The 22,700-nt window shown below is 42.4% G+C and overlaps 1 protein-coding gene across 18 annotated transcripts in view; it reads left to right on the top strand.

The window, feature by feature from the left end:
• DENND1A (DENN domain containing 1A) overlaps nucleotides 1–22,700 on the top strand; it is a 467,166-nt gene that overhangs the window by 210,138 nt on the left and 234,328 nt on the right. For all 18 annotated transcript variants that reach the window (XM_074330989.1, XM_074330982.1, XM_074330983.1 and 15 more), the window contains 3 exons: nucleotides 2,378–2,447; nucleotides 7,913–7,993; nucleotides 11,933–11,986. In XM_074330989.1, the coding sequence (XP_074187090.1) occupies nucleotides 2,378–2,447; nucleotides 7,913–7,993; nucleotides 11,933–11,986 (205 nt within the window). The remainder of the gene's footprint in view (nucleotides 1–2,377; nucleotides 2,448–7,912; nucleotides 7,994–11,932; nucleotides 11,987–22,700) is intronic.

The following is a 22,700-nucleotide window of genomic DNA, read 5'->3' as shown; positions in this document are numbered from 1 at the left end:
GCCATCACTAGATACTCATCTGTCAGTGCACAGGGGACAACATGTGGAGAACAGTTGTGTCCGGTCAGGCCAAAGGGAGAAAGAAATGGCTGATTTCCAGGGTAACTGTGAAACCTCCCATGGCTGAGGGTTCTGCTGAGCGTAGCCAAAAAGAATCGATTTGGTGAGGCTGAGGCTGAGTGTGAGAAGCTGGGCACTGTCTGCCGTGGGCCAGGAGGTCCGACCACGTCACATTACTTCATCCTTACGACAGGGGAAGATGTGGAGGCCTGGGGTTCCGGGCCCAAACCCTTCCCTCTGTACCGCAGTCCCAAATTATCAGGGAATCCAGCCGGCCCCCAGTCTCTTCATCAAGTATTCCTAAAGTGAGTTCAACTTTTCTTTCATTTACTTGAGGCCACAGCTTCCTTGCAAGGAAATAGTTTCTTTTCCTTTTTATTTTCCTCCTTCCTGATTTTCAGTTGCTAGCTTTAACTCGTGGTAGTGATTTTTTTTCTTTCAGAAAGAAAAAAAAGTGTTTGTAATCCTTGGTTGCATTTGTTTACTAAGAGTCCTCTCATCTGGGCGAGAGTTTTCTTCGGAGGGGATTTATTGTTGCTACTAGAATGGCTTTTAACTCAGCTGAGGTTTATTTAACGGAATAGGAAGGGAGAAACTTATCTATCTCCTCACTAATCCCTCTTGAATGTTTACATTGCTCTGCCAAAGTAAATGCTGTGTAAAGTGGCAGGAGTCATTGGCTCTGTAATAGTCAATATGCAGCTGCCAGAGCTGATGGAAATGTATTAACATAAGTGATAATGCTGTCATAGAAGTGAAAAGTTAAGTTGCTTATCAGTATATTTTGATAAGCTACTTAAATTTTACAGTAGCACGTGCTGGCTTCAGACAGACGCCCGTGACAGAGGACTGTGCACTTTATCTGTTCTCTCTTTGCCTCTCACTTCATTTATTCCCCTCGAGGCACAGCTGGTAATCTGTACGGGGTGCTGATCTCCCCCTGCCCGGCAGGGTGGAGGCGGACGGCGTCAGCGCTCCCCTCCGTGTCCAGCTCCGTCAGGAACGGGCAGACAAGAGTGGGACGGCGGCGCTTGGTTCCACACTCTTCCTGCACGACTATTTGATGTCACTTTGGAAAGTCTCTTATGGAGAACAAAGCCATTTAAATGAAGTGACAGAACTTCTTGGGAGTGGGGATATATTCCAACAGCAGTTCTGTTGCACTAATGCGCCTTTGCTGTTAGTCTTTGTTTAGTTTTGTTTGTTCGGTCAACCCTGAGCACAGACGGTATGCTGGGCTTTCTGCTGAGCCCCGGGAAGACGAAGTGAAGAAAGACAGGATCCTTCTTCTCTGTCTGCACAGTGTCTGTCGGGAAGACGGACACCACTGAGTGCCACATGGCGTGTGGATGTTATAACAGGAGTAGGTGCACACCCAAGGCCACGTGGAAAAGAGGGAGCTAGGGCATGAGAGGCAGGGAGGGGCGGGGTGCTGTTAGGACGATGAGTGCAATCGGCTGGACTAGCCCATGGAGGTCCGAGGGAGAAAGGGGCCAAGTGTGTACAAGCTGAGGCAGGCCGGAAGATGCCTGCACAGTCTTGAGTGAGGCTGCAATGAGAAGAGTGGGCATGTGGAGACAACATCCAGAGAGGCAGTCACAGGCCTGGCGGCGGAGAACCTCAGACGCCCTCCTAAGAAGTCCTGTAGCCATGGGACGCACTGCAGGAATTTCATCCCGTGGGCCACTTAGATTTGCATTTTAGAAAGACCATTCTAAGAGCGACACAGAGGATGGACTATGGTCAGGCCCAGGCTGTCGTCAGAATTAAGGGGCCTGAGGGTCGGGATCCAGTGGAGGGCAGGGGGTCAGAGAGTTAGAGCTCATCCCACCATAAGTACGGAGAGGGTGTGTTAGAGGTAGAATGTTTGCTGTAACAATATAAATGGGTCGGCTCTTGGGGCCTTTGGGACACCTTGCAGCTGCCAGCGGTGGAAGTGCTCGCTGTGTGTGTGGCTGTGTGTGTCCAATCATGAGAAAGTTGAATAGAAGCTTTCCTGGAAAGGGTGGGTGTGGTGGGAGAGGCCTGGGGGCTACTCAGAGATGGTTCCTGATTGCAGAGTCTGCTTTGAATGTCTGTTCTAGCTGTGAGGCATGGGAATAATTTATAATGAACATTCAATCCTCTGTCTTTATCCAGGCAATTTTTTAAAATCCCAGAAATAATTAGTGTTTTCACCAGTCTGTGTTCCCAGCACAGCCTATGACAGGAAATCTCTTTAGGATGTAGAGAAAAACTGAAATGTACCAGTCTTGAATTTGCTCCTGGTTAAAGTTTTTGACCTGCATATTAATATTTCATGTGTCTTCTTCCCCAGCTATCTCCCGTGGTTCGAAGTATTTTATAAGCTGCTTAACATCTTGGCCGATTACACGACAAAAGGACAGGTATTTATCTTTCATTCTTTTTAACAAGTAAACTTTAACTTTTATAATTATAAAAGTAATACATGCTTTATATTTCATCAAAATGTTTACCAAAAATGTAATGCATGCCCATTATAGAAAGTTTGGGAAATTCAGAAAATAGTAGGAAAGAAGAGAAAATCACTTCGCCATGCTCTCCCTACCACTACCCCCCTAAAATAAGTGTTGCTAGTATTTTGGGATGTTTTCTTCCTTTACTTTTTGAGTTAAACAAATAATATACAGACCCTTAGCATTCACAGAATTAATATTCCTGTATCGAATCGTTCCAAGCAGCCCTGAAAGTTCATGACATGTATTAAATTGTAATTTTGCTGAAACGCAAATATGAATTGCTCGTGTCATGCTGAGAAGCTGAGATTTGTGACTAAAACACTTAACTGGCCAATGACCTAGCCAGCTGTCCCCAGTTCCCATTTCCATAAGACTTTGTTGTGCTTTTACAGTATTTTTCTAAGGGTCTAAAAATTACTTAAAAAGTTCCGCTATATATTACTGTACTTTTGGAAGGCATGGTATACTAATATATCTTCCATGGATGTCAAGGGTCCCCGGGGGCTGTATTTAGACTACTGTAGCCCACCTTTTTACCGTATTTTCACCAGATACCATAATAACGAAGGCATTACCCCCATGTTGTAAATATTTCTCATGGCTGCATAGCATTGTATCATATAACTTGATTTACTGAAACATTTCCCTATTGTTGGGAGTTTTTATTATTTGGGTGTTTTTTGTGTATGTGTGTGTTTTTCTTTTTATAATTACAGCCATTAGTATGTTTGAGCATAAAGCATTTTCTTCATTTTGGATTGTTTCCTTAAGAGTAGAATCTCAGATGTGCCACTATAAAGTCACTGGACATAAACCTTTTTAGAACATTTGCCAAACTGCTTTCCAAAAGAATTGTACTGTTTTCTTAAAAGATACCCTTTACTAACCTAAGTCACTGTACTCTCTATTTGTTGAATTCATTGTTTATTTCACAAGTGAATAAGTCACATTGTTTTAATTGCATTTCTTTGATTATTAGTGAGTTGAATATTTGTTATATATCTAACTTCTTATATTTTCCTTTTTGTAAATGGTCTTTTTTAATTAAAGTGATACATTATTATTAAATGTGAGAGAAAAATTTACCCTCATATTGTCTATGGAACATTTTAATTTTGAAAAATGATCCATAAAAAGAGTACCATAGTTCGATAACATTGGGGTTGGGGAGGGAAAGCTGTGTTTCATTTTTGTATCCTTAAGATACCTGTAGTGTAGGCTCTGAGAAGTCCTGCAGTGAAGAAATCTGGGTTACTCAGGGCTTCCCATCTCATTTGGCCCCAAACCCTTTTTATGCCTTGACTGATACTAATATTTTGAGATACCAGTGTTTGCTGGAACACAGTTGGGGAAATGCTGTTTTGGAGAAAAGGTGGAAATTGTGTGTATAATGAATAAACCTTCCCTTCAAGTTAGATTTACTCACTGGCAAATGTATTCCAGACACCATAGTAAAGGGAAGGAACAACCAATAGAAATGGCTCCCTGGATGACTGCGCTCGCTCTGAAAGGATGCTTAGGTGTCAGGGAATTCTTTCCTAAAAGAAGTGATTTACTCTTTGATGAATGAGTTTGGAGGCCACCTTGGGTCTCTTCGTTGATTTCTGATTCGTAGTTCACTTTAGTCAAATATTCAGGTTTCCACTCAAATTTGAAAGATGTCTTTAGTAAATAGAATTGTAAAAGATGTAGGCTCTTAACAGTCTTAGAATTGGAGATTGACTCACATACTTTTTTTCTTCCATATTTATGCTCCAGTCAGTTACAAAAAAAAAAAAAAGCAAACTTAGTAGACTTTTAAAAACATGTGTTGTGATATAGATAGGTACAACCTACACGTGGGGAGGCAGGATTATTGCCCCGTAAAATTGGCACACCAGTCCTCTGGGCCATAGCCCCAGTAAGGGTCTGCCTCTTGAAGCTTTAGAGACTGAGACCAGTGCCATGTTTGAGTGGAGTCTGTTTCCCCTGTACCCAGAACTCTTTTTATTAGATTTCTTCTTGTTAAAGGAATGATCACATAGATGATAGGGAGTCCCCCTACGCCTGGCTAAGTTGTTTGCAAGGTGTGGGTCATCAGATTAGAACAGGAAGAAAGAGCTTTTATTAAAAATACAGAACCCTTCCCAAGTCCAGAAGTCTTTGTGAAGGTTAAGCATGGCAGGCTTCAGTTAGGGGGTGGAGGGTGAGCATGACAGCTTATCATGAGTGTCAGAGCCTAAACTACACGACGAGGGTGTCTGTCTGGGGCATCGACACAGCATGGTTGTCTGGCCCTGAGTAGGGCCACAAGGGCATCCCTGTGGAAGGGATGACAGGGGTGAGGAGGGCATCTGACCCAGAGCCGCCTGGCTGAGGGTGTCGGAGCCTGAGGGATGAGGAGGTTGTTTGTATGGGACGGCGGTGGTGGTGGTTGGGCACTGGATGTCAGAACTAGTGGGATCGAGGGGGCAGCAGCAGTGGCCCAGCACTGGGGTGTTAGTGCAGGGTTGGGTGTGGCATTTTTGTTGGGGGAGAGCGGACAGTGGTGAGCTAGCACTGGGTGTCAGTATTTGGGGAGGGCAAGAGGGGCATCTAGGTGAATAGGGAGGTAGGGCATTGACCAAAGATGGGTTACATCTGAATAAGTCAACATATTAAAATAGGGGCAAGATTTTTCACATCTGTAGAATATAGTTACAAATATGTAAAGGGAGGAAGCTGGAATGATTCCTATGGATGGATTAGAATTAGAGCCATTTGTATGAACCCATGGCTTTCAATATATGTAACAAATATGAAAATGAATAGAGATGGAAGTGTGTGTTGTGGGTCTGTGTGTGTAGTATAGTCCACTGAAAGGGTCTGGGGTCAGCAACACCCAAGTAGCGGGGAACACATCTAGTGTCCAAATCTTTGTTTCTTTGTAACATTTCCCACCCAAAGGAGCCAGAACTCCCTAAAGAAATGTCTTAACTCCAGCGCTGGGGCAGGGAAAGTATAAGATGAGCCTAGAATATCTTTTTGTGCCAAAAATAAGGAAGTACTCAAAACACGATGTGACATGTCAGAAAGACACAAAGGAGAGCTCGATGGGGCAAGGGATTCCCACTGGTCATATCTGGGACAATCTGCGAATCAAAACAAATAATGATAGCAAAGGATTATAACCCATTGACTAAAACAGGAAACCACTTGTCCATACTAATATAAATAAGTAAATGGATAAATTAAAAGTTTGATGAGGAATGGGATATTGATATATACCGTGTTTACCCGAAAATAAGACCTACCCGGACCATCAGCTCTTACGTGTCTTTTGGAGCAAAAATTAATATAAGACCCGGTCTTATAGAAAATACTTATTACTAAATACAAAGGGAAAACTAGTAACCTCATAGTAAAGACATCAGGTGAATTAATCAAATGATCAAAGTAAACATCGTCAGTGATAGAATGAACTGAAATCTCAATCAATAGAAAACATCAGCTAATTGAGTGATTCTATAAAATGGCGGGTCTCACTATCAAGTTCATACAAATCTAGAAATGATAGGAACTGTTCCAGACTGATGAAGACTAGAGAGTCAGAACTAGAAGCAATTTGTGATTCTGAAATGGTTATTTTGCTCTCAAGGACATTATTGGCATAGTTGACAAAACTTGATGGGATCTGAGGATTAGATGATAATGTAGTATCAATGTTAATTTCCTAATTTTACAGATGATTCATTGTGGTTATGTAGGAGACTGTCCTTTGTATTTATGGATGATGGGGCATAATGTTAGCAACTCACTCTCACATAGTTCAGAAAAATAAATCATTTCGTATTGTCCTACCATTAGTCCGTAAATTTGAGATTGTTTCAGAGCAAAATTAAACATGGGTGTGCATGCATGTGAGGTATGACACAAAAAAAAATATGGTGAATGTTTAAATTAAAAAAAAATTTATTGCAGTACAAAACACATTGCCATTAGTCCTCCTCGCTTCGAACACACTTATCCCATCGTTCTTGCCACTTTCTGAAGCAGTTCTGGAAGTCCTCTTTTTGTGTCTTTAGTTGCACTGTTGTGGCTGCCTCGATGTCCTGAATCGATTCACAACATTTATCTTTCATGGTCATTTGGACTTAGGAAGAGCCAGAGATCTCATGGTGCCAGATCCGGTGAATTAGGTGGATGAGGACACACTGTAATGTTATTGTTTGACAGAAATTGCTGTACCAGAAGTGATGTGTGACACGGAGTGTTGTCACAATGGAGGATGAAGTAAAGACACTCACAAAAGAGGACTTCCAGAACTGCCTCAGAAAGTATCAGGAGCGATGGGATAAGTGTTCGAAGCGAGGGGGGAGTATTTTGAGGAGGATTAATGGCAATGTGTCTTTTACCGTAATAATTTTTTTAATTTAAACATTCACCGTATCGTTTGATCACACATCATATGTATATTTCCCTCCTCTGTGAGATACTTGAGTAATTTATCAGAGTTCAGATTGAAACAGGCTTTTGATCTGGGCTCATCTTCTTTTTCTTCTTCTTTAAATTCACTCTCAAAAACAGTTACCGAGCAGCAGAGAGGGCCCTGGGCTTGAACACAGAAAGTGGAGCAATTTACTATGTTAACTCACTGATTTGAAGCCAAGTTGCTCCACCCTTCAGAGCCTCAGTTTTCAATCTGTAAAGTGGGGTAGTTGTGAGGATCAAACAGATAACAAATGGACACAAATGTAAGCTTAGTACTATTGTATCACTATAGAGATTCCACAGGGTGGGAAATGTTTTTTGGGATCATTCTGCAAGCAGTGCTTTTTTGAGCCTTTTAAAGGTGAATCTCTTTTCAGTTGAATAATTTGTGCTGCTTTGTATTTCATTTCACTAATTAAAATGCACAGCCACTGTCCTATAATGCATGTTGTTCTGCGTAGTTCTTTTTTTTTTTTGGAGCTTGCCGTGTGGATCCAGTGAACACTCAATAAAATTCCTGGAGGGTAATGATGATGAAGACAAGATCTATAGTGTCATCGTTACCTCGCCCCCCCCCCCCGCCCCCGCCCTGTAAACCAGGATTGTGTGCACCAAAAAGTTGTTGCTATGGAGTCGAGAGGATAGATTGCTGAGAGCTTGTGGTATATGATCCATAAAAGGCGGTCATAGTCGGTGTCTCACTGTGTAGAACAGGTCAGACGGTGTGGGAGGATCTGTGGGGCTCTTCCGTTGAGCCACCAGCAGTGTCTTGTGGCCCAGCTGCCTTAGATAGCACACCTGTTCCTGTTCTGGGGCCAGTGCCTCCCCAGCCCCCCGGCTCCCTGTGTGCCTAGACCTCCCTGCAGGTCTCTGACTAGGGGCTCAGCCTTGCTTTTGTGACAGAGGCCTTTTATTTCTTTCAGGAGAGTCAGTGGAATGAGCTTCTTGAAACTCTGTACAGACTTCCCATCCCGGACCCAGGAGTGTCTGTTCATCTCAGCGTGGTAAGTGGGGGCAGGATATTAACAATCACTGAAAAGCCACTTCTCTATGAAAAGTAAAAAGGAGTGAGCTGCACAGGATCGTCTTTTGTCGTCCGCACCTTCCTCATCCCTCCCCCGAGAACTCTGAGACCGCTGGGCTCAAGACCGGCCAGGGAGCTGTATTTCTTCCTTTCTCTGGGATCCCATGAGCAATGGGGTCCCCCATGTCCCCAGGTTCCTCCTCTTTTCCTGGCTGTCATCCCACCACTAGCATCTCCTGGATGCCAGATGCTGGGCTTCGAGTCAGGTGGCTGGCCCCTGTCTGCCTCTTCAGCCCGTCCTGGGTCCCCTGCCTCATGCTTCGCCCCTCAGCATTTCAGTGCATGCCTGTTTGCTAAGGCCCATCTTGCCTCCCCCTGAGCCTTCATCACCACCTCTCTCCTGTTTAACAAGGTACCTCATATTTATTCTTTAGAACTCAACTTGGGTTTTAATTCTGAGAAATCCTGCCCTGACAGCCCCCAAGGCTGAGCTAAGGTTTTCTTCTTTGTCCCCAGCATCTTGTACACTTAGCAGTACTTAGTCATGCCACTTGGGAGGATCTGTTTTCCTGTCTCCCCCATTAGACTGCAGGCCCCCTGAGGACAGGGATGGAGCGTGCCTAGCATAGCTCCTGGACTGCAGTAATAACTGTTTCTCTGAACTCTGTTAAATACATGCTACCTTTTCTGTAGTGTGTGCTAGGGTGGAAAATCCTCTGAACTACAAATTGGGAGATTTTGGTCCTAGTTGTCGTTTGCCAGTGATCTGAGCGGTCCGTGTGCTTCCTTATTTCAGTTACTAGAATTCTCTAATTCCCCAGGTCAAACCCTGTGACCACTTTCCTCAGTATTCTCAGGTGGGCATCCTTTGGCCAGCTGTTGATTATGCAGGCGCTATTTCCCATCTGTTGTGGGGTCTGATTGTTTAAAAAGTTTTGGCTTTCAGCTTCACCCAAACCAGGTACAGTCTTAGTGTTCAGTGGTTATTATCTTGGCATTTGCCCTCTTAAAGAAAATGAACATATCTTATAGGTCTTTTTCGTGATCAAATTGAAAGCAATATTACTACCAATAAGCTAATAATAGATCTGCTATTTGCTAAGCTCCTAATTTATGCCAAGTATGCATCTCTAATGTTCAAAACGACTACACATAGATGTTACCATTCTCATTCATATAATAGATGAGGCTTAGAGAGGAAAAGGTACTTGCCCATCCAAGATTGTGTGGTTAATAAGTGAGAAGATGGGGGTTTTCAAATCCAGGGAATCCTTCCAAGCCTGTATTCTTTCCACTAGGCCATGAGTGATGAAAAAAAGGGAGGAAAGAGGGAAGGAAAAAAGGAAGTTGTAGAGGTTTTATGCACATTAATAGCACATAGGAAGGAAAGGAAGCTTGTTACAGAAATTCACGTAAAGAAGACTGTCTGGCAGATGGAAAAAAAATGAGCTTTAAACCTGCCCCCATCATTGCCGAATAGCTCGGCAGCCTTGCCTCTGCCTCTGCCCCTTTTCCTAAGCAGCTTGATCTCACCACTTCAGTCTGTAATGACATCCGACAGGTAGCTGTGGGTAGCTTGGCTGGGTCACCAGCTGGTGGGGAGCAAGGGCCACGCCTTCCCCTGAGTGGCTGCCAGGCCTGAAGGACAAGCCATCGCAGGGGCAGGAAGAACTGTTGGAAGGGTGTAACTGTTTCGTGCCAGTGGTTTCTAGGAATGTTTCTGACCTCCTCTGGTCCCAGCATTTCATGGGCGATGGAGCAAGACAGAATTTCAAAGGACAGCTTGGGGACAGCTTGGTTTTGGAATTGCATTGGCTCACTATTTACAATCCATTGCATCTGTAAAAGCAGGTACTTTTTATTCTTTCCTGTTCATAAGGAATTCCTCTCTCCATGTGGCATTTCTGATATTAAAGCGCGAGTCTCATCTAGATTATAAAGCCTGAAATGTTGATAAAATGGCAGTCCTGGACTTTTTTTGGTCTTTAGTCACAAGAGAATATTTCTGTGTGTCTGGTATAGATTATTGAGAAAAGTAGAAGTGTAATCCAGCAATAGATTACAAAAGAGCAATAATAATTTTCTAGTGAAATATCATTTATGGAATGCTAGGCACTTCACATAAATAACATTCCTTACAACAGTTCTGCAGTAGTTATGATGCCCGTTTACAGGTTTGAAGATTAAGGTTCTGAGCCGTTAAGTGAAGTTGCCTAAAATCACATAGCTGTTAAGTGGTCGATTCTCTGGTCCCTGTTCCTTCCCCCTCACTGTGCCAGCCGTTACTTTGTGACTCCATCACTGTGTGGGCATCCATCACTGAACATTTCCTGGAACTTCCTTCTAGCCATTTGGAATAGAAGTTGGTAAATTTGTCATCAAATTTAACCTTATGTTTTACTTTTACTACTGTAATCCTTATTGTTAAATTGAATTAATTGTTAACTAGTTTCCATGCTACGTAATCGCTATTGTAATACTTCATAGGTAATGTTTTGGCACCGACCCACAAATTTTGGAATAATGCATTGCAGAGGGTTTCTTTAAGGTTATCTTTTCATAATATATTTTTTACTTGTTAGTGTATTATTTTAATGCAAGTGGCTTTAGCTATAATTTGCACATCAAAAGCACTGGTAAAACAGTCTGTTATAGTGGGAAGAGCATCGCTGTAATTATCCTAGTTTTGTCACTTACTAGCTGTGTGACCTTAACAAGTTACTTCTCTAAGCCTTAATTTCCCCATTTGTAATGTGGAGATAATATCTACTTTAAAATTTGTTATGGAAATTAGAGATAATATTTATAAAGGACCTGGCATTAAGCCTGCGAGGTAGCAGGTATTCAATAAATGTCTGTTGAATATTAGACAGGTAGCTCATACTGTCATTATTGTTATTGTCGTTATTGCACTTGTCCCTGGGCCTTTTATTTCAGGAAGGCTATACAACTCAGTTTTCTAGAGACCTACTTATTTTGCAATTATCCAAGAATGGTAGGGCAGGAGAACTTCCCGAAATGTCCGTTGGGGGTCCAGGTTTGAACCTCGGCCGTGGCTAAGCTGACCTCTGCAGGTGCCCTTCCGGCCTTTGTACAATCCCATCTTTAATTGACCAGCACCAGGCTCCTTCCATTCCTGCTTCCCGTTGTCCTCTGAGTCTTTAATAGCACAGAGGAGGTGTCACCGGTTCAGCCTGTTGTCACTTCATTCAGGAACACATGCTTGTTGCATACATGGAGATGCCTCCTTGAAAGTTCTTTGAACAGGTCAGGTGTTCAACTCCACGGAGCTGGGCATTGCGCTCCCTTCACTGGAGATTGCACTGGACGTCAGGAGGCTCGTTTGCAGAGCATGCATAGCAGAGAGAACTCCGCTGTTAACCATCTGAAATGGTGTCAGTGCAGCCGTCCTTCAGCTGGAGCTCTCCTTAACACATCGCTTGGGCCTTCAGGGCAGATTTTGCCCGCAGCTTGTAGGAGGATATAATCTCAGATGCTGAAATGAAATGGCAGGTTTGGTTAGTAAAGACCAGTGGCGAGTGAACCTAGTGATATTTGGTCTCTCGAGTCCACTTGCCTCATTGAACAGTAAATTACGAAGCCTGCAGCTTTCATGTGCTCAGAAACCTGCCAACATTCTATGGCAATTTAGTCTTTAACCTCTCTGAGCTATTCATTTCTGTCTCCCAAAGAAGTTCATCTCTCATAGAAAAGAACTCCACCTATCCAACTGATGACTTAATGCATCTGGCTTTTATCTATCATTATCCAAAGAAAATACTCCATAGACATTTCCTATGAGTGAGGCTGTTTCCTCATCTGAATAAGGAATTATCTAGAGATCATTTACCTGGTTTTTGAATAATGTGCTTATTGCATATTTTTGCCAAAATAAACAGCTTTTGCTTTTCTTTTCCAGCATTCTTATTTTACTGTGCCTGACACCAGAGAACTTCCCAGCATACCTGAGAATGTGAGTACTTTGGAGAAAAAAATTAAAATTTTATTCTTTTTTGTTTTTTACTTATTTTACAAGAAAATAAAAGGATATATTTTTCCATTATAAAAATACTGCATTATGAAGGCAAAAACAAGTAGAAAATATTTGAAAAGTATCAGAAGTATAAAGACAAGGAAGAATTGTTACTCATATTTCCCAAAAGCACTCAATCAGCTGTTCACCTGTTGATGTCTCATTCTAGTCTTTTTAGAATGTATTTTTTTGACATAGTTAAAATCACCTATTTCCTAAGCATTTTCCCATTTCATTTATAAGAATCATTTTTTTGGCTGCATAATATTCCATTTTCTATATAGTTTACTTAGCTTTTTCCTCACCGATGCATGTTTAGATGGTTTTTAGTTTTTGCTGTCGTAAATAAAATGTTTCCATATAAAGATTTTTTTATTAAGGTAGATTTACTCAAGTGGAATTGTACTTCTACTATGTTTGTATATTCACTTTTAAGAGAGTAAAATGAAGTAGCTGTGGGTGTAAGTGTGAGGACCCCCACCCCCACTTCTGAAAGACTGAGGGTAAGTGAACTTGAGTCTGAGGGAGCAGACGTTAATGTTTGCACTCTGATGAGCAGAATGACATATCTAGCCTAGCCTGAAGACACACTTTCAAAATGTTTTACTCAAATTATACGTAGTACTATGCAGAATTAAATATAGAATTGCTATGACTTTAGGCACTTGATTACTTTTTTTATTTGTGGCAAAATATATATAACATAAAATTTACTATTTGAACCATTTTTAAGTGCATATTTCATTGGTATAAATGCATTCACATTGTTGTGCAACCATCACCAATATCCATCTCCAGCACCTTTTCATCTTTCCCACCGAAACTCTATACCCATTAAACAAGCCATTAAACAACAACTCCCCATTTCCCACTTCGTGCCCAGCCCCTGGCAACCACTATTCTTTCTGTCTCTATGTATTTGACTACTCCAGGCACCTCGTCTAAGCAGAATCATACAATATTTGTCCTTTTGTTCTGGCTTCTTTCATTTTGCATAATGCCTTTCTGGTTCATCCATGTTAGATAGCATGTGTCAGAACCTCCCTCTTTATAAGGCTGAACAGCATTCCATTATATGGATATGGCATACTACATTTTGCTTTTCCATCAGTGGACACTTGGGTTGTTTCTACCTTTTTGGCTATTGTGAATAATGTTACTATGAACAGTAGGATACAAGCATCTATTCAAGTCCCTGCTTTCAATTATTTTGGATATATACTTGATTACTTTTAAAAAACACTGGAATGAGCAGTAGATTCACAGAAAGGAAATTCTTGTAATTGAAGGAAGGAAATTGAAGAAAGGAAATTGTTGTTTATAGAACAGACAAATTATAAATGTCAAGTAATTAAGTTTAATTAATGAAGGTTTGTTATCGTAGATTATGGAGCAGAGGTCTGGCTACTTGGGGAATTGGGTCGGGGCTCTCAAATATTGGTGTCAGAATCTTTTTTTTTCCTGACTAGTTATTTTTCTCTTATTGGGGAATACAAGCACAATTACTAGTGTTCTGGAAGCTGAGTGGGGGTGTTGGGTTATGGTATATCAACATTTAGTATGTAACTTTTATTTAATACACCCCCGACCCCCCTTTTCAACCTAATGCTTTATCCTCTGTTTATCCACTGGTGTCCCCCAAGCCTTTCTGGTTCAGTTCTCCTAGAAAGTGAATATTTATTCTTCTAGAGCAGGAGTGTCCAAACTGTGGCCTGCGGGCCAACTGCGGCCCATGATCCATTGTTAATTGGCCCGCAGCACATTCCAAAAATATATTTAGTTTACTTAAATAAACCAGGTGAGGCAATATGTACTTCACCTCGAGTGAGTGGCCCTGCTGTTTGTGTATTTTACCACATATGGTCCTTGGTAAAAAACGTTGAAAAAAGTTTGGACACCCCTATTCTAGAGGGATGGCTAGAAGGCCATTTGACTAGCTGAGTGAGCTGGGAGAGGAGAATCTTGGGATTGAATTACTCTTACTTTTCTTGGCATCCTCCCCGCAGCCTTCAGAGGTCCTGGTGTCTCCAGTTCCTGAACCTTTTTGGAGTTCTTTGGTGTGATTTTGGCTTGATGCTTGCTGCCCTACCCCCTGGCCCCCGCCTTAGTGTTCAGCTTTTTCTGAGCCACCACGTCGGTCTCCTTTGGTTTTTCAACCTCAGTTGGTGTTCTTGACATCTTGGGCCAGATAAACTTTTGTTGCGTGGGACTGTCTTATATATTATAGGATGTTTAGCAGCATCCCTGGGCTCTACCCACTGTGTGATGATAACGTACCCCCACTCCAGCTGTGGCAACCAAAAATGTCTCCAGACATTGTCAAATGTCCCCCAGGGGCAAATGACCCAGGTTGAGAACCATTTCGTTAGTCACATCTGCTTTCTGGCTTCCAAAGACTGGATATCTTTCTTCCGTTTACTATCTTTTCTCCGGTTTTGGGGGTTTATGTCTTTTAAAATTCTTTGACTTTCTTTTTTTTGGGGGGGGGAGGGCATGGTATCAAGAGCTAGAAAAGACAAATATCCACATATTTTACTGAAAATTCCCACAGTGTTTTAACTACGCTTCCTCTACTAATAGACATTTAGACAATTTCTAATGTTTTGCTGTTGTGAATAATGTTATAGTAATAATTATTGCCTGAGTTAGGTTCTTTAAAAATTTTTTTTTAACTTTAAAAACTGAGAATTCCTTAAGAATTTAAATTTAAGGTACCTGAAAATTCTGATAGTTTCTTAATTTTCAAAACCACAATTACTGAGATTAGAAATAGCTTGAGAAAAAAAACCTGTCTTCGTAGCCCCACCTCCAATTCCTGTCTGCACTGTATGCCACCTCCCCTGTCCCACCACTTAAAAAATTTGCATTCTCTTTGCTGGTTTTGCCACTGATGAACCAATTTTCTGTGTATGAGCCATTGTCCCCTAAATGCTCCCTTACAAACCGTTAAAAGGCTGGCTTTGTTTGTTTCTAAGCGGGAATAATAAAACAATCTGCCAGACTTCTAACATACGCGGTTCCATTTAAATCCTTCCAGCTCCTCTGCGAGAGGTAGACATGAACCCGTGGTACAGACAGGGCCCCAAGGCTCACAGACCTGAGGTTACCAGCCCAAGGCCTGCTCCTGAGTGGGATGTAGTGACCCAGGTTTGTAAGGTGCCAAAACATATTGTTTCAGTTATACACACCCACCCACCCCCCTACCTCCCTACAGTTGACTTTTGATATTCATGAGGAAAAAGGAAAAGAAGTGATTTTTTTAAATATGTATATATCTCAAATATGAAAAGAAGCAGGCAAAGCTTTTTCTCCAAGGAGAATCTGAACTTTTGTAGGACCAATTTGTGTGATTTTTTGACATAAAGTCACTACTGAGCTCTAGCCGTGTTGAAATTTGCATTTTAATCTCTTGGTGATTTTTCAAGGATTAATTTAAAATGACTAAATTCCTGCCTTACAAATTGAAACAAGCAATAACCACGGAGTTGTGAATATGAGCTAGTGTGCCGTGGTGGAGAGAACATGAGTTTTGGAGACAGACACGGGGCTCGGCCATGCTGAGACCTTGGGCTCCTCACTTCTATTCTCTGAGCCTCACTGTTTTAATCTAATAAAGAAAAATGGGAGGAATTAATAAAGTATTAAATGTATAGTGCCAAGTTCCATGCTTGGGGCAATAGAGGCGGTGCTTTCGATGGTCCTCTACTTTTCTTCCTTCTGCTTTCTAGAATCCTTGAGGACTGAGTTGTGGCTGGAAGCTCAGGAACGTTACTCCTAATAGCTTGTCTTTTCTAGGCTTTTGCTGACATTCTTGGTTGTGAAGACCAATACTCTTCCTTTCACGGAGTGTACATTTGGTTACAAAATTCTCTTAGCAGGTGCCCTTGACACCAGAATTTCTGAAGCTTGGAAATGGTGTAGGGAATGGACTCCAGGACTCCAGTGTCTGTAATATGGGATGTGTCTGTAAACATTGATTGACTATCTCCTGTAAGGGACGTAATGAACTTTAGCAAATAAGCAAAGAAAAGGGTAAAAGGATTTGGGATCTGGAACTTGAATCTGTCACCAGATAATCTTATTCTTCTGGCGAGCTTCAGAGAAGGGAAGAGAGAGAGAGAAAGGAGCCAACAGCCAGTGTGGATCATGTCAGGCACTGTTTGTTACATCAGGAACCCTTCGCAGCAGCCTTCCAGGGTGGTGGTTCTCCCTGAGGAGCTTTCAAGAGGAAACGAGCCCAGAGACGTGGAGTAACTTGCCCCTAGTCACCCAGTCAGTAAATGCTAAAACCGGGGTTCACACTCAGGTCAGTCTGACTGCAGCCCTGACATGCTACTGGGTCCTGGGCCTCCGGCCCCCTGGCTCTCTATACCTTCTGAGAAATCACTCACCCTAAGTGTAATTAAGGATGTGAGTATTTGTTCAATACCGTCGCTCCTTGCTAAGGACAGGGATCAGAATTTTTTCCATCACTGCACTGTGCCTAGGACATAGTAGACGCTCAGTATATATTTCTGGAATGAATAAATGAGCAATGCAGCCACCCCCAGAAGAAGGAAGAATAATAGTTTCTTTCACTTGGCTTTTGGGCCATTGTGTCTGCAAGACATTAATGAAAAGCAAACGTGGAGAATTAATTTTTTTTCCACTTTCAGATGCCTGTTAAAGTTATTCTTATTATTTCTACAACTTCTTTGTAAAAATGTTTTTACTGAAAAACTATCACGATGTAATTGCTCATCAGGGTTTTCTCTATCTATCAAGATAACAGCTGTAGGAGTGAATTTTATACAGGCAATAATTAAATGAGCATAAATCTTTATAAATTTTAAACAATTGACTTGCATTAAAAAAATGTCACAGATCACGAACAGATATCATTACATTGCAAACAGACTGTAGAATGGATTTTTTTTTAGCGGCTAGGTTTTGAAGTTTACTTTTGATTAATGGATAAGCATATAGACCTTCATTTGAAATATTAAACAAACCTGTCTTAATTATCTGGCCAGTGTCATACCAAGTGGTTAATGATGCGAGGAAAGCATTTAGAACGGACACTTAACATGTAACATTGCCCAGACTCCACTTTGTCAAAAGATGCACCATGATATAGAGAAGATTTATGAACTCATCGTGACTTTGAAAAACAAAGTTGAGGTGGTAGTGGGAGACCTATTATCAAGTACCGAGATTATAGAGAATTCCATTGTTGCTCTTAAGAGTGTGTCAGGTAATTGTTTATTCTAATGGTTTTTCCATTCACTCAAAGGGATAAAGGTTGACCTCGGGGTAAACTCTGCTTTCTTTCCTATAATATACTTCTCTGATTTGATTGCTTATGTGAGCTTGTGGGGTTCTTTCTTTCTCAGACAGATTATTTTAGAATCTAAATTTATAATTCCCTTTAATCCCGCACAACTAAGGGAACCTAAATTCTTCTTGAAAAAAAAGTCGATTGAGGGTTTTAAAGGTTTACATTATGGTAAAATAACCTGAGCAGGAGTTATTTCAGGAAAGAAGACCCGTTGACAAAACCAATCCTCTTGCCTTACAAGCCTCCTCCAGACAAAGTACAGTAAGTCTTTATCATCTGTTCTGTGTATGAAGCTGAAAGTCACCAAGACGAATAAAATGACAGACCGTGGGGCGGGCTAGCATCTGTTTGGAAGGCTCCAAGGAGTACCCAGCTTAGAGTCGGTTCTTTGGTTTGGGGATTATCTCGTTTCTCTAAGGTATTGAACCTAAGACGCCTTTTCTTTAAGCCCCACTGTATGGGCCCATTCCACCTCCCCATCACCACCCCCACCCCCACCTGCTTCCTAGCCCCGCGTGTGGATCACACTGAAGTCCCCAGCCACCTGGATCGCACAGGAGCCTGCAGGGGCAGCGAGAAGCAAGCTGCCTGAAGGAGATTTCTCCTGGGGGAAAGAAATGGGGTTTTGTCAGCTGCCCTCCCTTCCTCTTTGTCTGCATTTAGAGGCACAGAGGGTTAGAGCTGGAAGGGACCTTCACCACTATTTCTTTGCAGACGTGAGAAATGAAAGCCTGGAGAACCGAAGGGGCTTGTGCTGTGCATGCCTCTTCTGAAACTCAGCGTCCAGGCTGCTGTGTCCCTGTGAACCAGAGACCTTCCTTGGACTTGAGCCCTTTCCAGCCTGGGGAGTGGTCTGCTTTGTATCCCTGTCACCCCGCCCTACAGAGTGGGCCCATAACATGTAAATGCTAGGCCGACAGGAAGCTGCTCAGAAGGACATAACTGTATATGTAGCTGAAATAATGCTTAAACTCCATGAATAGTAAAGGAATGTCCTTAAGCCTAAAAACATACTGGCGCTAAGAAAACTGAGCCCTTTTGAGTGTGGGCACTGGGAAACGGTCCCTCTAAGGAAGGTTTTCCTTTCCTAGCAGGTGAGACACACGGGGAAGTAATTGTCAGGGAATAAAGGGGGTGGTTATTTAGGCTTGGCCATGATGGCGTTCTAATCCAACAGCGTGCTTGACGGGACGGGTGGTTCTGCAGTAGGAAGACTGATCCTTCATTAAATAAATAGACTGGCTCTTTAGAAAACTGGGCAAGTGGACAGGTGTGGTGCTCAGTAACCTGGAAGTCTGGCGGTCGTCCAAGATTCTTCCTCCCCTACTTCTCAAGTCTAATTCATTGGCCAGTCCTGTGATTCCACTTTGCAGAAATCTGTCACATCCATATCCAAAGCTTCCATGTGAATAGTTTGTCTGTTTGTTTTAATCATTCTTGCTCGGAATCTGGCAATAGCTGTTAACTGATTGCCCTGCCTCCTGCTTACCCTCTCCTGTGCATCCTCCACAGGACCGCTGGGAAGATCTTTCTGAAACATAGATGTGAGGGTATCACAATCGTTCAGCAGCTCCCTGTTACCCATGAGTAAAGTCCAGGCTCCCACAGGGCCTGAATGCAGCTCCCCTGCCCAGCACAGCTCTGCCTTTGCCTGGAATACACTTCCCCTGTCCCCGAGTCAACTCTGGTTAGAAAGCCCAGACCGAATATCTTCTCCGGCACGTCTCCCCCAACCTTCCCCCATATCCATCCAGCAGAGCTAAATCTGCCCTTTTTAGCGGGCCCTAGGACGTGTGTAACCTGGACCAGACTACTTTGTCCACTCAGTTTCTGGGTCTGATGCCAATCCCATCCCCAGACTAAGCTTCTGGAAAATGGGGATTGTGTTTAGTTCATCTCTGCTAAGCTCTGCTCTCAGGATGGTACTGAAACATGGTGGGAGTTAAATAAGTGTTTGTTGATTGGCTTGGTTATAGGAGACAGAAACAGGAGCTTGAAGACGCAGTTCCACTGAAGCACAATGCTCGGCGAGTGGCATACCTCATGTCTGTTATAAATACAAGCTCACACTATGTTCTGGCTTCAATATCGACATAGGATAACTTGCTATGGAAGCCTTCTCTTCTTATTCCCCGTTCCCTACACTCTGACCGTACCCACCTGAGAAGTACGATTGGTCTGCTGTGAAATGAACACCTGCTTCTGTGTATAGTCTCTCCCCACCCCCATCACCTGGTAAACAAACTCCCTGTTTGTTTATACTTTTAATAACTGGACACCAATACCTTTAAAGCCCCCCCCCTCCCCCACTTTACCCGACTCTGTGAGTCACCAGTACCAATTCTTTTTCTGTGGGCCCTTCCCCGTCACTAAGTACTTGATCACTTCATCTGACTCAGACCCCGGTTTTCTGAAGTCAAATGCTATGTTCTTCCTGATGTATCACCTCGTCCCTCTTCCAGGCTGGTGTGTCCCTCTGCAGCACACTGCTTACACTTGAGCTCCGCAGCAGTAGTCTTCAGTCCTTCAGGTGCTTTTTCCACTCATTGATTCTTTCTTTCATCAAACTGCTACATGATGGGATATGTCATTTTTACCCAAAGGGATCTCGGTCTAGTAACAAAAACTTACTAGTAACTGAGTGATTATAAGATTCAGACAAATTGCCATGGAAGCACAAAGGGGAGCTTGACAAATGAGGAGTCAAGGAAGCCTTCCAGGAGGAGGTGACACTTCAGTTGGGTCTCGAAAAGTAAATGGGTGTCCTCAAGAGAGAGAACAGCATTTGAGGCAGAGAACACAGCAAAAGTACAGGCCCGGGGGTGTGAGAAGGCGTGGCAGGGCTGAGAAATTGAGGATTGGTGTGGTTAACTGCTGGGCACTTTCAGATGCAAGGAAGGAGACCTCTCTCTCCAGGGGTTTTCTCCTGAGTAAGGCTTGGTGGGAACTACATGTACCCCCGTGTAGATGCTTCCAAGGCCCACTCTGCCCCACAGGTACTCCATGGCTGAGCCAAGTCCAGGGCTGTCACCATCCCACCCACTCCCACCCGCGCAGGCCGTGTCATCCCAGAAGGAAAGAGGATGGGGAGGAAGCAGATAAGAAAGACAGCTTCTGTTTAGACACAAATATCTTGGTAATCAGCACAGATGGGATGAGAAATACCAAAAAAAGTACATGACAGTTTAGAGAGAATTTGGCTAAATGTTATATATTTTTAACATACCTGTGTAGAGTTTTTGGAAAAAGCACCTGAATCTCTCAGAACATGACTGGACCTGGGGGTTATGCCTCAACCAAGGGGTGTTTTTGTGTCAGAAATGGTCCTTTCCCCATCCACAAAAGTATCCTTGTGATTTTTTTTTTTTCTCCCACCAAAATAAGGCACAGGATTTGTCTCTGACGCTGTGTCTCCTTATTTGGACGGCAAGCTGTGTAACATATTTCTACCCAGCGTGAAGCTTCTTGGCAGACTCTTGAGGCCACGTTTTGGTGGCTTCAGAGTTATCTTTGGATCTGTCAAAAGTGCTAATGGGCTTTCTGGCCTTCTTTAAGCTCCTCATTTCTATTTTCTTTTTACTTCTATCCTCTCCTAAAAGAAAAATTCATGTAATTCATCAGCAGTAGAGCGTTTTACTGAAATGCTCAGCTGAGGGCGGGCCTTGTATTTTTGTTTGCGAGAATAGCTCTGCCATGTCACTGCCTTCAGAACAAACCCACCCTGACATCAGTAGCTCAGCACGCCTCAGTCCACTGGGCAAGAGATAAGCGTGTTGACTAATTTAGACTGCTTTTCTTTTTTGTTTTGTTTTGCTTTTCAAGTTTGTGAAGAGGCAAGTTGGTGCGGGGCTTAGAGGGAGAGTTTTGGATTCAGGAGACCTGGTTTTGAAACTTGGCCCTTTCTAGCTGGGTGACCTTTGGAAGACTACTTAACCTTCCTGAGCCTCAGTTTTCCCATCTATAAAAAGGAGATGATAATGCCTTTCTCTGGGTTTGGGGAAAGATTAGAGAGAACAGAGGTAAAGTGCCTATTGTCTGGCACATAAGGATTACTCAGTAAATGCAATAACAGTAATTTTTAACGGAAATACTTTTTCTCTTTCTTTAGGCATACTTTGTTCCTTCTTTGTTACTATGTATGCTTTCTTTTTCTAGAATACAACTTTACTACTGTTTTTAGTCATATCAAGGAAGAGCATAGGTTTAGAGACAAACCCACCCAGGACTGAATAATGCCTTCTCCATTTGCTGTCTAACCTTGGTCAAATTACTTCACTTACTCTGTGCCTCTATTTTCTTATCTGTATACAGAAATAATAATACCTGATCCAGGGGTGGTTTCAAGGTTAAGAGAAATAATATATATAAAGCCTTGTATATTGCAGGTGTTTAAAAGTACTTACATGGGACAGCGTAATGTAAGGGACAGCGAATGGGTCATGGAGTTGGATCTGAGTCCAAATTCTGACTCTTCCAGTTACAGGATCTGTTGCAGACTTACTTTATCTATATATTGGAAAGATTAATACCTCAGTGGATTTTTGGGAAGATTCCATAAGATTTTACATACACAGTATTGATACAGTGCCTGGTACTTGGTAGGTAGTCAGTGTATGGCGCTATTAATTCATTCACTCACTGTTTATAAAGGTCGATGGTTAACCTGGTACTCCAATCAAACAATAATAATCATAAGATAAGTGCCCATTTTTATTCCCAACCCATAATATTGTCAAAAAGCACTTTATACTATTTTGCATGTAAAATCCACCTGGTTTACTTGAATTTATGGGCTATAGATCTTTCATCGTTATAAATTGCAACCCCTGGCAATAACGTTCTTCCCACCCCACCCCCTTCATTTTCAGAGGATTATATTGTGTGGCATTGAAAAACTGGAACATTGAAGAAATTAGCATATTCATGTGTATTATTAAAGTCAGGTGGGTATAGAAAGGGTTGCAGAAATGAAACACATTACATTTTTCTGAAGTCTGAAGAGTACCAATCTATAGTACTAATTAAAGGAACGAAGCCCAGGCTACAGACAAAAGCTAGTTAAAACACTGCTTTGTCACAACTTGCTGCTGCTTGTCTTTGATTTTTTTTTTCCTTTTGAGTGAAATACCTGGAAATTGTAAATCTTCGAAATTGCTTTAATTCCAGCCGAGTCGTTTTAGAGATTGTAAACTGGGGAGGAGGGGTGACAGGAGAAGAGCGTGCCTGGCCTCTGTGGGTGGCATCTGTTGGACAGAAGCAGGCTGTGTGCCAGAAGCCTTCTGGTCCCTGGCACTTCCTTTGGCCTGGACGTTATGGCACGGTGCGTTGGGCAAGTTC

Source organism: Rhinolophus sinicus, linkage group LG04 (assembly GCF_036562045.2).
Source record: "Rhinolophus sinicus isolate RSC01 linkage group LG04, ASM3656204v1, whole genome shotgun sequence".
Lineage (NCBI taxonomy): Eukaryota > Metazoa > Chordata > Mammalia > Chiroptera > Rhinolophidae > Rhinolophus > Rhinolophus sinicus.
This window is presented reverse-complemented; position numbering and strand designations above follow the sequence as displayed.